The sequence below is a fragment of the Podarcis vaucheri genome, assembly GCF_965113315.1.
Source record: "Podarcis vaucheri genome assembly, chromosome: 4".
NCBI classification, from domain to species: Eukaryota; Metazoa; Chordata; class Lepidosauria; order Squamata; family Lacertidae; genus Podarcis; species Podarcis vaucheri.
The window spans coordinates 25,940,424-25,956,675 of NC_138762.1; the positions used below are offsets into that span (position 1 = coordinate 25,940,424).

The window sequence follows — 16,252 nt, forward strand, 5'->3', positions numbered from 1 at the left end:
ACATCCATGCTGATGCCACTCCCTCCTCACAGGCTCTGGACCTGGTGTCTTCCATGGCGACACGAGGGCTCTCCCAGTTTGTTTCGGGCCCCACACATCAAGCAGGCCACACGCTGGATTTGATCTTTGGCGTAGGTATAGATGCGATCATGTCTCCTTCGATGAAGGTGCCATGGTCTGATCACTACGCTCTGAAAGCCAGGGTTGACTTTCCACCCCCACCCTGCTTAGGTGGCGAGCCGATTTGGGCTCGCCCGCAGAGGCTGATGGACACTGATAGATTCCACCAAGCCTTGCGGAACCTTGCTCCCCCTGGCGACTCATTGACTGAGCTTGTTGAGGGCTGGAATATCCAGCTCCTGGCAGCCATCGATGAGATCGCACCTAAGCGCCCTCTGCGACCCCGCAGAAACCGGGCTCCCTGGTTTACCAAGGAGCTCCGGAAAATGAAGCGGGACCTCAGATGGCTAGAGCGAGTATGGCGGGGTGCCCGTGACGGAGCCTCAAGAACATCTTATAGGGCTTTTATGAAAACCTACGAGATGGCGGTGAAGGCTGCTAAGAAGTCATACTTCTCGGCCTCCATTGCATCTGCTAGCTCTCGCCCGGCGCAATTATTTAGTATAATCAGGTCTTTAACGTCCCTTGAGGGACAGCCAAATTTAAATAACAATTCGACACACAGCTGTGAGGCATTTGCGAGCTTTTTTGTGGAGAAGGTCTTGTTGCTCCGCCATGACCTCCCTGCCAATTTGGATACAATAAAGGAACTGGAGGCCCCTCGACTGTCCTCGGGTCCAGTATTGGACCACTTCGACCGGATATCCCCAGCCGATGTGGACAGACTCCTCCAAGCTGGAAAGCCCACCACTTGTCCTCTCGACCCGTGCCTGTCTTGGCTGATTAGAGCGTGTTCAGACGAGGTGCGGGCCCTCCTGGGGGATATCATCAATTTGTCCCTTGGCACGGGGACATTCCCAGGGGAACTGAAGGCGGAAGTGGTGCGCCTGCTCTTAAAGAAAACATCATTAGATCCTTTAGATCTATCCAATTACCGCCCGGTTTCGAATCTTCCGTTCCTGGGTAAGGTGATTGAGAGAGCGGTTGCTGAACAGCTTAGTGGGTTTCTGGATGAAACATCGGCTCTGGATCCATTCCAGTCTGGCTTCCGCACTGGTCATGGGACCGAGACAGCTCTGGTTGCCCTAACAGATGATCTTCGTAGACAGCTGGATCGAGGCGGGTTGGGGCTGCTGATTCTTCTAGATCTGTCAGCAGCTTTCGACATGGTCGATCATGAACTTCTGGACACTTCTGGACCTTGCTGAAGTGGGGATCCAGGGCACAGTCCTTCAATGGCTGCGCTCGTTTCTCTCTGGTCGGGGACAGAGGGTGGCACTTGGGGGGGAAGTGTCATCGCGCCACTCCTTGGTGTGTTGAGTACCTCAGGGTGCGATACTCTCCCTGATGCTTTTCAACATCTTTATGCGCCCCCTCGCCCACCTTGTCCGGAGTTTTGGGCTGTGTTGCCATCAGTATGCCGATGACACCCAACTCTATCTGTTGATGGGTGGCCATCCTGACTCGGCCCCAGACACACTGACCAGATGTTTGGAAGCTGTGGCTGGATGGTTACGTGGGAGCCGGTTGAAGCTAAATCCTTCGAAGACAGAGGTCCTGTGGCTGGGACGGGACGATATGGGATTGGGGGGGCAACTCCCATCTCTTGTGGGGGCGCAATTAGAGTTTGGGTGTAATCTTCAACACCTCCCTTTCCATGGAGGCGCAGATTGCAGCTATCGGCATTTTTCCATCTCCGCCAAGCTAGGCAGTTGGCTCCTTACCTCTCTCGCCCTGACCTAGCCACTGTGATCCACGTGACGGTCACCTCCAGACTGGATTATTGTAACTCGCTCTACGTGGGGCTGCCCTTGAGACTGACCCAGAAACTCCAGCGGGTGCAGAATGCTGCAGCGAGACTCCTTACGGGGTCTTCGCTGCGAGATCACATTCACCCGGTGCTATACCAGCTGCACTGGCTCCCGGTGGAGTACAGGATCAGGTTTAAGGTGCTGGTTTTAACCTTTAAAGCCCTATACGGCCTAGGACCCTCGTACCTACGGGACCACCTCTGCTGGTATGCCCCACAGAGAAACTTACGGTCCTCAAATAAAAACATCTTGAAGGTCCCAGGCCACAGAGAAGTTAGGCTGGCCTCAACTAGAGCCAGGGCTTTTTCGGCTGTGGCTCCGATCTGGTGGAACACTCTGTCACAAGAGACGAGGGCCCTGCGGGACTTGACATCTTTCCGCAGGGCCTGCAAGACAGAGCTGTTCCACCAGGCCTTTGGCTAGGGCACAGCCTGACTCCCTCCCTCGGCAATCTTCGCGGAGCTCTGGCCCAATGGTTGCCAGTGGCTTGAATTAATTAATTTTATAATGAATGATTAGAGTGTTGTTAGTGCTGTACTTTTGTACTGTTTTATTGTTGTTAGCCGCCCTGAGCCCGGCTTCGGCTGGGGAGGGCGGGATATAAATAAAATTTATTATTATTATTATTAGCTGGCCTCCGCAGTCACTTACGGATTCATTGTTAAAACCTTGTCTATGGAAGACAATCTTACTTGGCTACAGGTGATTGCCAAAGAAGAAGAATCTGGGGTGCTAGAGGAAGATCACAGACTTAGCAGTCAAAGATTAATCCACCAAAATAAGTGCCATAAGCTACACACATTTACTTTATGAGGTAGTTGCTAACTTTTTGAGGTTCCATATGCCTGCTAGCTATAACTCCTGAGAATAATTAACTCTTTTTTACTGAATGAACATATAGCTTACAATTTTGTTTCAATATACTGTATTTATGTATTTAGTGCATAAATAAAGGCATTTATTTATGTATTTTGTGAGATAAAGATGGCCTAGTTCAGATATAATAATTTAGCACAAACTATGTTTTACTAGCCAAGTTATCCAAATAGGATTAGATCCTGGTTTGATATTCTAATTTGTAGGAAGTGTTTAAGTCATAGTTTCAGGCATTATGGAAAGCATGTGGTTTAAGAAGTGAGAAAATAAATTCATAACAAAAGTAACCTAGTCCAACATCAGAAATGGTTTCAATAAAATAATCAGATCAGTGGTATCTTTGCTTTATGATACAGTATAGCATATATACTAGCCATGTTTCAAATAGGGGACATTTAATGCATGCCACTTGCCTCACCCTCAGCCAGCCATAACTTCTGCAAAGTGCATACATCTAGTATGCACAAATGCTCTCTATACGATCTGTACTCTATATTTACAGGCTACAAACTGTACACACTGAGACTAGATACGTTGGTTCCTCGGGTTACAGACTCCAGGTTACATACGCTTCAGGTTACAGACTCCGCTAACCCAGAAATAGTACCTTGGGTTAAGAACTTTGCTTCAGAATGAGAACAGAAATCGCATAGCGGAGGCGCAGTAGCAGTGGGAGGCTCCATTAGCTAAAGTGGTACCTCAGGTTAAGAACAGTTTCAGGTTAAGAACGGATCTTCAGAACGAATTAAGTACTTAACCCGAGGTACCACTGTACATTAGGCTTACGTATGTGGAGTTTCTGCTTAGAGATGTGGATCAACACAATGCTAATTCTCCCATTCCCTTGCACACACTGAAAATCTACAGTGCTTAGGGGTCCTGCAGAACAGTGCAGGATGTTGTACTGGAAGCAGCAGGGAGAGGAGGAAATCGGTAGAATGCATCCCCCACCCTCAATCTGCAGAATTCCTCCAAGGATGAAAAAGCCTTTTGTGGATGAAAGGAGCCTTTCTGTTCATGGATGGCAGAACCCTATGTTTTTATTTTGTTTTAAGTTCCAGATTGTGAAACAGGAATATTGAACCCTTTTATATTTAAAAAAAATTAAATCTAGAGGAAAACAATAAGTTTTTTGTAAATATTCCCGTATTTCAACACGGAACATTCACATATTATTATTTATAGGACAAAGAGCTTTAAGGATGGCTAGTGAAGTAACTCAAAAGTTGAAGAAGAAGAAAAAGAGTGGTCAAGGCTGGAAGCAATCATCTGCTCATTGGAGGGAATACACTCAAAATAATCTTAGCTCCTTTACTTTAACAACTCCTTACTTGCAATCACTAAAGCATATCTGCCATTCAGCAAATAAATATGCATGAAGCCTGTTTTCAAAAATCTATCCTTTCATCTCCTTTAATTAGCCTAATTGCGGGGACAAGTGCTGTTAAAATGAGCAACTTGTATTAAGTGATCTTGAAGAGGCACCCATAATCATTTCATGAACAGCAGAGGTTTAGACTCATGCTAATGTCTTACCATACAATTGAAATTTATCTCTGAAATCATCATTCTATTTCTCTTTGGGGTAGTGTGTCTTATGCTAAACTACCCTACCACCCATAAGGATCAATTATCAAACCCTTCCCAGACTATCTCACCAGGACCCTTGTTCAATGTATGCTTTCAAAAGAGCAATGACAAGAGAAGCACAATGAAGCACTGCAGGAGTGCTAAAGGACTGCTGCTCCTGCCCGCAAGCTCTCCTCTAAAATTTTGTCCAAGGAAAGGGACTCACAAGAACATTTTAGCATCAACCAAAGCTCCATAGGGTCATGGTTAATGGCAGCCTCAAATGAATTAAAACTGAAGCAAAAACTTACAGGGAAGAGTGAAAACCCAAGGATTTTAGCATAGCGCAATGTTCAGTAACACCAGCTTTTGCCTCCTAACAAACACACATCAGTTAAAGAGCAAGTCCCACAAAACCTAAAGCGTCCAAGATTTTAACACTCGACATGGGCTTCTTCAGGCTGCAAACCTATGCAAAACTTCTGATGTTTGACACCAAACAGGGGCTTATTTAGGCTACAATCTGAACACAAGGGTGCTTTCAAGGAAACGTGCATGGAATAGCACTGCTCCGTCCTAGAAATACCCTGTTGCATTCACAAATCAGAGCTGCAAAAGGGTGGATTTCCTCCTTCGGCTCCCTTCAGCGCCCAGCCACTTTAACAACCCGAAGTGCAGAGAGCGAGATCGAGTGTGTGGTGCTTGCTACTACCTCTTTCCAGATTCATAAACGCAGCAGACCACCCAGGACAGACCCTGTGCATATGGCAGTGTCAGATACCAGGGCGAAAAAGAGGCAACAGGTCTCCCCAATACCCTTTAGCCACGAATAACCGCTGCTGCTGGGCTGAGCACCTCAGGGCTGCTGCTCAGCAGGGAGGAAGCAACGAGGCAGGCGGTGGCTGATTTGGGGAAGGAGGAAGCACAAGACTTGCCTTGCCACCATTAACGTTTAATGGACTTAATGTTCATTTTTTTGTGGTGGTGGAGAAGAAGAAGAGGGCCTCCGCCCGAAACTCACCCCGCCGCCAAACCCCCATGACAGCGGCGGTTTCAGGGGCATCCCAGGAGGAAGCGCCTTTCCTGAGCCCGCCCAGCCCGCTTCTACTCACACAAGCACAGCTCCACCACGTAGGCGTAGTAGGACCAGGCCACGACCAGGGCGATGAAGACCACGGGCACCCACGCCAGCACCTTCTGGCAGCACTTGAGGACGTGCGACGGCGCCATCTTCCCCGCCGTCGAGCCTCCGCCGCCGCCGCCCGCAGGAGCCATCTGCGCCGCCGCTGCTGCTGCTACTGCTGCTCCCACCGCCAGGAACCGCCTCTCGGCTCTCCGCTGCGGCGAAGCCTCCTCGGCCCGCCCGCCCGCCCGCCTGCTAAGGGGGCAGGGCCGGCCGGCCTCCTCTGCGCTGCGACTCGGGAGGGCGGGAAGAAGAAGAAGAGGCGCCTTCGCTGCCCTCACGGAACAAAATCCCGACAGGGAAGCGGGAGAGGGCGGCGCGGCGAGGCGAGGGAAGGAGACGCAGGGCTCCTGAGGCGGACGGAGGACGCCTCCCTCGCTCGCTGCCCGAACAGGCTTCTTTGCACTTCAGAGCGGCTGCCCTCCTCGGCCGCTGTCGTCTCCCCCCTCGCGCAAAAAGGCCGCCTCGGCTTCCCGAGACCTCCGCTTCTTGTCAAGGTCACGGGGCGGGGGGGGGGGCGAGGCAGCTCCGCGGAAAAAGCGCTCCCGCCCTCGGCTCTGCAGTCCTTCTCGCAGCCCAGGGAAGCCCACCGTTCTTCGGGGTCGTCGGAAGAGGCATTCGTGCACACGCACACCACACCCCCCACCCAACAACCTCCTCCTGGCTTAGTGATCACAAGATGGGGTGGGGGGGGGGAATAGATTTCGAGCCTCGCTGGTCCTGAATTTGCGCTTCAGCGAACGCTTCGCCTCAAGCGTAGGGAATGAGGTCCCTTCGCCCCCACCCCAATAAAATGTTTGAAGGGGCTGCTCTCCCCGCCCCAGTTGATGGACACTGCCATTCAAATGGTATTTGAGAGCTGTCTGATGTGATCAATTATGTGTGGTGGGGCTTACTTGTTCTCCCGCCCCCCAATATTTCATTCAACTGACCCCAAGTCTTTCATTTTGTGGGTGCGTCTGAAATACAGGTAGATCCTAGCTATTCTGATGAACAGAATTCATCATTCACCTGTCAAGGAAGTCTGAAAGGTTTTTCAAGCTATGGCCAACTAGCTCCATTCAAGTGGTACCATGGATAGATCGTGGAATAGTCAATAGTGCCCGTGTTTGGCCCTGAGCACTTTATTCCACACACCCACAACCCATGGCTGTTCTATTCAGATGTTCTCTTCTCCGCGCTATGGAGCTTGCCCCTCAGTCCCCCACCAAGAGTGGGAGGGCAATGGAGAGGGTGAGATTTGAGTGTTCCTAAAATAAATTGGTTTGAGATTGAGGGGCAAATTGTCAAGAGGCCCCTGCCTAGGACCTGTGATTTTCACAACCCTGTTTCGATTTTGACAATGCCAGCTAAGGTAGAAAGAAACCAATGTTTTCTTTTTCTCCTAGCTGTGGTTAATGAATTTTCATCCCTTGCTACCCTCATCCAAATTCAAAAGCAGGCTGACAGCTGAATCAGGTGAGGCTAAAACTGACAGACTTATGCTTTGCTTCACAGGGCTTTGCACACCCATCACACTGGAAGTTTTACATTTTATGTATTTTTAGCAGGCAGCTAAAATTCTCCATAAAGTCTTCTTACTACTTAGTTTCATATTGAACATTAATTCAAAGAATAAGCTCATGCACGTTAAAAGATAATAGTTACAGAGAGAAATAAAATACAAATGAGCATAATGGATTAGACTAGTTTATTCTTGCTACAGTTAGACACCACACATAAATTCACTTGTACATCCCCATCTATGCCTATTAAATTTCAAGCGCTTTTCCAAATCTGTTGCAATGAATTTAACAAGTTCTACGTGTGACATACTTGCTCTGACTGAACAGTAAATCTATTAATTTCTCATGATTCCCCTCTGAACTTTAACAATAATGGTAGAATACATTTCCATTGTACTTTCATATACATTTCACACTGCAGCAAAATAAATAAATAAATGTGTAAGAGTCTTCACTTCTGCTAAAAATATTCACCCTAGGAATAAGACAGAGTTGCAGAGTTTGACGACAAGAGAATGGGCCTTTTCAGTAGTAGTTCCACATTTGTGGAATGCTCTTCGCAGGGAAGCATGCCTGGTGCCATAACAGCCTGATTTTTGGCACAAGGCAAAAACATTTTTGTGCCCCCAGGTTTATAGTCTTTATTATTTTATTTTTACGGTGTACATTGCTTTGAGGCACTTGAGTACAAAAATGTGAATAACGTAATATATAAAAATAATCACCTGGTAGCGTACACACACCATTTGCATATCAGAAATTAGAATAGCATCCTCTGTGTATCATAAGATGGCACAACACCTTGGCCAGCCTTACTGGAAAGAAGTGGTCTCATCTTCAAAGAAGCTGCAGCCCTATTCAAAATATAAATTAAGCAGTAAAGGGACCAAAATACATCTTTGCTGGACTCCCTTTGGGACTGGAGTCTTAGCTGATAGTTGACAATTGGCCCCTATCTTAGCTTTCAAGGTCGTGTCGGTATACAAATTCCTCATGCAGTTCAAAAGCTTAGTATTGGTACCCTAGCAGACCGGTCTGGTCCATAGCCAGTTATGAGGTACTGAGTCAAATTCTCCTCTTACAACATCAGAAAGGCAAGATTATGTTACTAAAATAAGAGTTAGGTATGTGCTTTGACTTGTAGACCAGAAATAGTTTATTAAGTATTCTGTCAAGACCCCCTACACTTTCCAGTCTGATATAAAATAAACGTGAGAACCATTGCCTTAGATCAGTCTTCAACCTTTTCAGACCCAGGGTCCCATCTTTAACCCAAACGTGTTTGGGGACCCTTTTCTTAATCTTTTACCATATATTATATGGTGGAAGCACTCCTGTTGTGACTTATGGTACCCTGGATCAGGCTGTGGCCTGATAGGAGGTCCTGACCTGCCAGTTGAAGACCAACGGCTTTTAACAGCAGGGGCTCTCCAGATGTTTTGACTTATGCCTCACATCACCCCCAATATCATATTGCTTTGCCCGCTACTTGGTATGTGGCTCCCACAAGGTTGCTCATGAGGCAATGTGGCCCTCAGGCTTAAAATGTTCCCTCCAACTGCTTTGCACGCGTGCACACACACGACCCTTTCTTTTTAGCTGAGGTGGGTAGGTATATTCAAGTTTATAGCACAGCAGCAGTTTGCCCATATACAACACTATCTTAGATAGAAATATGCCGCTTATTTGGTGTTGGGGGGGGGGAGTGCAGCTAATGCAATTTTGGATCTCATGGGCCTTTGGAATAGACACCATCCAACAGAAGGTGACCAAATATTTATTCTCTATTACTCCACAGACATTTTAGGCCACACTATTTTTTTAGTGCCTAATCAATTTTTACAATTCACAATAACTGTTGGAATTGGTCCTCTTAATTTTACAAACTATTGGCCTGTCGTATTAAAGGTTACTATTGCAGTCTCGAGAAAAAGAGGCCTCTCTCGTGCTTAACACAGCTTTAATGCAGATTAGATATCTGAGAGCAGATGTAAGGGATCTCTACAAATTATTTGGGATGCATTTACGGCTTTTTTTGAGCGAGAGAATCATTATGCACACCTCGTATAAATGAAAAGACAACGAATCTGAACTATTTATTTTGGAAACTCTTTGGCTATAATGTAGAACCAGGTTTGCAACACCAGATTTATAATTAAGCACTAGGAAAGCAAACGGGCCAGTAAACTTCCAGATTTCTGCTTGAAACAGCAGAAGTCCAAGAATATTACTCTAATGCATAATAATAACAATGATAATAATAATATTTATTATTTATACCCCGCCCATCTGGCTGGGCTACCCCAGCCACTCTGGGCGGCTTCCAACAAAATATTAAAATACCGTAATACATCAAACATTAAAAGCTTCCCTAAACAGGGCTGCCTTCAGATGTCTTCTAAAAGTCTGGTAGTTGTTGTTCTCTTTGACATCTGGTGGGAGGGTGTTCCACAGGGAGGGCGCCACTACTGAGAAGGCCCTCTGTCTGGTTCCCTGTAGTTTGGCTTCTCGCAGTGAGGGAACCGCCAGAAGGCCCTCTGCACTGGACCTCAGTGTCTGAGTAGAACGATGGGTGTGGAGATGCTCCTTCAGATATACTGGACCGAGGCATGATGCTAGAGGGGCAGATTCTTATAATGCCAAAAAGCATTTAGACACAATTTAACAAATTTTATAAATCACTTTACCTGGCTGATATCAATCCTGCTAGGACAGAAATACAGAACTCGCTTGATACTTTGGCTTCCCTGTACTACATGTATCAACATACTTTTGCCACATTCATAAGTAGACATAGGAACAAAATATAGAATTGAAAATGGTAATAAAACTTTCTCGACTAGATGATTTTAATATGGAACAGTATAAAGCATTTAAGGGGTAGATTATCCACCTTGCATGCAGAAGGTCCCAGGTTCAATCCTAGCATCTCCAGGTAGGCTGGGAATGTCTCAAACCTGGAGAGGCGCAGCCAGTCAGTGTAATGACTCACTATAGGGCAGCTTCCCATGTTTGAATTATATATTGCTTTGTCCATCAAAGTTGTATTTCCCTTGGAAGGCTAGGAAATCCCAGTTTCATCCCTCACTGGATATACTTAGTGTGTTCCTATTTTCAAGAGTGGAGCCTATTTACTGAGGACCTGTTTACCGAATATGCACACCTGTTTAAATTCAATGTCTGTCTTCATGGCAGATATCACACTGCCGGTGGTTGTGTGTGTGTGTTACTTGTGTGTCTTTCAACAGAAGTATTCATGTTCATACTTGAAGCACACACCGCCATCTTGAACATGCACACCAACTTTTTCCTGTATCTCAAAAACTCAAGGCAGATACAGTAATGGGATTCTCCTCCAATGGTGTTAACATTTCCCATGTTCCACTTGAAAAAGCGTGCCGAGGTTGAGCTCATACTGGAACGAAATGTAGTATTCTGTCCTGTACATATTCCGTTCCAGTATTTCTGCATTCAGTGAGGATTTTGACCCACATACTGAAGTCCCAGGTGATAGACCCTATCAACTTCACTTCATTGGTTTTCTGTGCTACTCACTAGAATCAATATGAGCTTATCTAGTGAAATGTACTTGTATTTGGCCAGAGTCCAAAGTTCCTCCTCTGCATACACGACAGCTATTTGTTTTGTGAAAGGAGAACTTTGAGCAGATACCTTGTGTGAGGAAAACCAGGTTGCTTCTAGAGAGGTTTGCTGTGTATGCAGAAGCATATTTTGGACAGCTAAATAAGTTCATAGCTCCTGCAGTTCTTATGTGCTTATGGCTAGAACAGCAAGGACAGCATTTCATCCCCCTGGGTCTCTGACTTATTTATTTAAAGCGTTCCACCCTACTTTTTCCAAGCAAATAAGATCCACGAAGCAGTTTCCAATGTAACCAAACCAATATAATACAATATAATTACAAAAATACAAATGAAATTAAGGAGTCACCAAAGCAATTAACAAACTTTATAAAAACATATTTTTGTTTAAACTCTTTGAGTTTAAACAAAGCCAGTTTAAATGACCAGCTCTATTATTTTTGGGCACCTTCATGGATCACTGCCTTGCCGTGGCGAAGGGGCTTGAATAACTCAGAGAAGCTATGAACTATGCCGAGCAGGGCAGCCAAGATGAACAGGTCATAGTGGAGAGTTTTGACCAAACGTGATCCACCTGGAAGAGGAACCGGCAAGCCACTCCAGTATGCCTGCCAAGAAAACTCCATGGACAAAGACAACAGGCATATAAAAGTTATGACGCTGGAAGATGAGCCCCTCAGGTCGGAAGGCGTCCACCATGTTACTGGGGAAGAGCGGAGGACAAGTACAAGTAGATCCAGAGCTGATGAAGCGGCTGGGCCAAAGCCGAAAGGACGCTCAGTTGCGGATATGCCTGGAAGCGAAAGGAAAGTCCAATGCTGTAAAGAAAAATATTGCATAGGAACCTGGAATGTAAGAACCATGAACCTGGGTAAGTTGGATGTGGTCAAAAATGAGATGGCAAGAATAAATATTGACATCCTGGGCATCAGTGAACTAAAATGGACGGGAATGGGTGAATTCAGTTCGGATGACTATCATATCTACTACTGTGGGCAAGAAACCCGTAAAAGAAATGGAGTGGCCCTCATAGTCAACAAAAGAGTGGCGAAAGCTGTACTGGGATGCAACCTCAAAAATGATAGAATGATCTCGATACGAATCCAAGGCAGACCTTTTAACATCACAGTAATCCAAGTTTATGCACCAACTACTGGTGCTGAAGAAACTGAAATTGACCAATTCTATGAAGACTTACAAGACCTTATAGAAGTGACACCAAAGAAGGATGTTCTTCTCATTATAGGCGATTGGAATGCTAAAGTAGGGAATCAAGAGATAAAAGGAACAACTGGCAAGTTTGGCCTTGGAGATCAAAACGAAGCAGGGCAAAGACTAATAGAGTTCTGTCAAGAGAACAAGCTGGTCATCACAAACACACTTTTCCAACAACAGAAGAGACGACTCTACACATGGACATCACCAGATGGGCAGCATCGAAATCAGATTGATTATATTCTCTGCAGCCAAAGACGGAGAAGCTCTATACAGTCAGCAAAAACAAGACCTGGAGCTGACTGTGGCTCAGATCATCAGCTTCTTATAGCAAAATTCAAGCTTAAACTGAAGAAAGTAGGAAAAACCACTGGGCCGATAAGATACAATCTAAACCAAATCCCTTATGAATACACAGTGGAAGTGAGGAACAGGTTTAAGGATTTAGATTTGGTGGACAGAGTGCCTGAAGAACTATGGATGGAGGCTCGTAATATTATACAGGAGGCAGCAACGAAAACCATCCCAATGAAAAGGAAATGCAAGAAAGCAAAGTGGCTGTCCAACGAGGCCTTACAAATAGCGGGGGAGAGAAGGCAAGCAAAATGCAAGGGAGATAGTGAAAGATACAGGAAATTGAATGCAGATTTCCAAAAAATAGCAAGGAGAGACAAGAAGGCCTTCTTAAATGAGCAATGCAAAGAAATAGAGGAAAACAACAGAATGGGAAGAACCAGAGATCTGTTCAAGAAAATTGGAGATATGAAAGGAACATTTCGTACAAAGATTACCATAATAAAGGACAAAAGTGGTAAGGACCTAACAGAAGCAGAAGACATCAAGAAGAGGTGGCAAGAATACACAGAGGAATTATACCAGAAATATATGGATGGCTCGTACACCCCAGGTAGTGTGGTTGCTGACCTTGAGCCAGACATCCTGGAGAGTGAAGTCAAATGGGCCTTAGAAAGTGTTGCTAACAACAAGGCCAGTGGAAGTGATGGTATTCCAGCTGAACTATTTAAAATTTTAAAAGATGATGCTGTTAAGGTGCTTCACTCAAGTTAGCAAGGTTATGCTTAAAATTGTACAAGGAAGGCTCAAGCAGTATGTGGACCGAGAACTCCCAGAAGTGCAAGCTGGATTTAGAAGAGGCAGAGGAACCAGAGACCAAATTGCAAACATACGCTGGATTATGGAGAAAGCTAGAGAGTTCCAGAAAGACATCTACTTCTGCTTCATTGACTATGCAAAAGCCTTTGACTGTGTCGACCACAGCAAACTATGGCAAGTTCTTAAAAAAATGGGAGTGCCTGATCACCTCATCTGTCTCCTGAGAAATCTCTATGTAGGACAAGAAGCTACAGTTAGAACTGGATATGGGACAACTGATTGGTTCAAAATTGGGAAAGGAGTACGACAAGGCTGTATATTGTCTCCCTGCTTATTTAACTTATATGCAGAATTCATCATGTGAAAGGCTGGGCTGGATGAATCCCTAACCGGAATTAAGATTGCTGGAAGAAATATCAACAACCTCAGATATGCAGATGACACAACCTTGATGGCAGAAAGTGAGGAGGAATTAAAGAACCTTTTATTGAGGGTGAAAGAGGAGAGCGCAAAATATAGTCTGAAGCTCAACATCAAAAAAATGAAGATCATGGCCACTGGTCCCATCACCTCCTGGCAAATAGAAGGGGAAGAAATGGAGGTAGTGAGAGATTTTACTTTCTTGGGCTCCATGATCACTGCAGATGGTGACAGTAGCCACGAAATTAAAAGACTCCTGCTTCTTGGGAGAAAAGCAATGACAAACCTAGACAGCATCTTAAAAAGTAGAGACATCACCTTGCCAACAAAGGTCCGTATAGTAAAAGCTATGGTTTTCCCAGTAGTGATGTATGGAAGTGAAAGCTGGACCATAAAGAAGGCCGAAGAATTGATGCTTTTGAATTATGGTGCTGGAGGAGACTCTTGAGAGTCCCATGGACTGCAAAAAGATCAAACCTATCCATTCTTAAGGAAATCAGCCCTGAGTGCTCACTGGAAGGACAGATCGTGAAGCTGAGGCTCCAATACTTTGGCCACCTCAAGAGAAGAGAAGACTCCCTGGAAAAGACCCTGATGTTGGGAAAGATGGAGGGCACAAGGAGAAGGGGACGACAGAGGGCGAGATGGTTGGATAGTGTTCTTGAAGCTACCAGCATGAGTTTGACCAAACTGCGGGAGGCAGTGGAAGACAGAAGTGCCTGGCGTTGTCTGGTCCATGGGGTCACGAAGAGTCGGACACGACTAAACGACTAAACGACAACAATTATTTTTGGGTAAACACCCAGATCTTGATCATTGATAATACGGTCAGAAACTGCTCACCACTGCTCCAGTGCTGATCATTGCCTCATGTGAGCTCTGAGTCATTACTGGCCTTAGTTAAAAACTTACCCAACTGACCCAACCCAGGCTCCTGGGCAGTAAGGAGTATAGGAGGGCTTCCTGTCTCAGTGGAGCTTTGTTTGTGTAATAAGGTCTACTGGAGCACTGATGTGCCTTGTGATTCTAGTCTGTCTTCTGGTTTTCCCTCTGCCCCAGATTGCTCTTTGGTCTTGAGTTCTGGCTCCAGAAATCCCTTACGAATACAGAAGTCCCTTATACCAAGCAACACCATTTACACTGTTTGGCAGCAAGTGCCCAAGGTTTAGCAGCAGCTCTCCAGTGGTGGCAAGACGACCTCTTTGAAGATTGGAGTTTATGACAGTCTGGGAAGCCTTATTCAGCCTAAGGGTCAGGTCAATAACTAGCCTCCCTTGCATGGGCCATTTTTTTAAAAAGTGGCCAGGGCCACACACACTTGTCAATCACTTGACATTATGATGTCAGGTGGGACTTGCTTGGCAGCTGATTGGTACTGACAGCAAGACCGGCTTTGCCTGTTCGTCAATATCGTTTGGATTCAGACTGTTTCTTCAAGCTGACCTTTTTCCTCTGCAGACTAGATTTAGATTTAGATAAATTTATTGTCATTGTCCGTATATACACAGTATACACAACAACGAAAATCAAACACCCACCCAAAGACCGGGTTCACATATACATTTGCACGTATCTCCGAACTCTCATCCTATTTAGACATAATCTATAAAACATAACAGGGACGCGGGTGGCGCTGTGGGTAAAAGCCTCAGCGCCTAGGGCTTGCCGATCGAAAGGTCGGCGGTTCGAATCCCCGCGGCGGGGTGCGCTCCCGTTGCTCGGTCCCAGTGCCTGCCAACCTAGCAGTTCGAAAGCACCCCCGGGTGCAAGTAGATAAATAGGTACCGCTTACCAGCGGGAAGGTAAACGGCGTTCCGTGTGCTGCGCTGGCTCGCCAGATGCAGCTTTGTCACGCTGGCCACGTGACCCGGAAGTGTCTCCGGACAGCGCTGGCCCCCGGCCTATAGATGTGAGATGGGCGCACAAACCCCAGAGTCTGTCAAGACTGGCCCGCTCGGGCAGGGGTACCTTTACCTTTACCTATAAAACATAACATAATCCAGAATATAGCATGCCCTATTAAAAACATAACATAACCTAAAACCTATCTCATTCCTTCCACTCCCTACTTACTAAACCTTGCAACTGGCCCTGAGATCATTATTTAGTGCAAATCTGTCTGTAAAGCTGGCCTACAATGGGGAAATGTTGGTTTGCAGGGGCAGCTTTGCACTTGCCAATGGACTTCAAGGGGCTTGCTGTCAGCACTGGTCAGTAAGCCCTGCTTGTCAAGAAACTGTTGAGCTTTTAAGCTCCTGTTTGCTCTTTGCTGCTGTGTCTTTACTTGCCCCATACCTGCCATATGATGACACAGGTGTGGGCCTGGTGGGTATGGTTGAGGAAAATGGCCTCATAAGCCAAATTAGGAATCTTGTGGGCTCTTAAGTCACAAACCAGAGGTTCTCTATCGCTGATCTACAGCCAAGTATATATATTTTTAAAGCTCTTTCAAAAGATCTTATATTGACAGTGTCTTGACCCTTATTACTTCTTATTACTTAATGACTTTAACATATATAAACTTTTATTAATATGCTGCTGCAGTGCCAAAAAGCCGCAAAACTGGATGAGAACTGCATTATACATAACAACATAAAAAAGCCACGAGGTATGATAAAGAGCATTTATCATAAATTTATCAAGAGCATTGAAATAAATTATGCATTTTGAAAGCATGCTTAAATGCCCTTGCTCAAGGCCTAGCTTTCTCTGGATTGCACCCACAGGCTAAATTTAGATATTCATGGAGGTTTTCAAGCAGAGGTTGGATAGTCAGTCATCTGTCATGAATGATTTAGCTGAAATTCCTGCATTCAGGGGGTTGGACTAGAGTTGGGG

At 45.6% G+C, this 16,252-nt stretch overlaps 1 protein-coding gene and 1 long non-coding RNA gene across 3 annotated transcripts in view; both read right to left on the bottom strand.

The window, feature by feature from the left end:
* Positions 1-5,728, bottom strand: part of ZDHHC20 (zDHHC palmitoyltransferase 20) — a 42,405-nt gene extending 36,677 nt beyond the window's left edge. Inside the window, exon 1 of one of the 2 annotated variants that reach the window (XM_082220328.1) lies at positions 5,489-5,728. In XM_082220328.1, the coding sequence (XP_082076454.1) occupies positions 5,489-5,651 (163 nt within the window). In that variant the 5' untranslated portion in view covers positions 5,652-5,728. The remainder of the gene's footprint in view (positions 1-5,488) is intronic. The other variant, XM_082220329.1, reaches the window with a different exon arrangement.
* Positions 5,729-7,235: 1,507 nt separating this feature from the next.
* LOC309531069 lies at positions 7,236-14,871 on the bottom strand. The gene is made up of 2 exons (XR_014219050.1): positions 14,194-14,871; positions 7,236-11,095 (listed from the first exon to the last, which is right to left on the bottom strand). It is a non-coding gene; the product is annotated as an uncharacterized lncRNA (long non-coding RNA).
* Between the last annotated feature and the right edge of the window lie 1,381 nt (positions 14,872-16,252).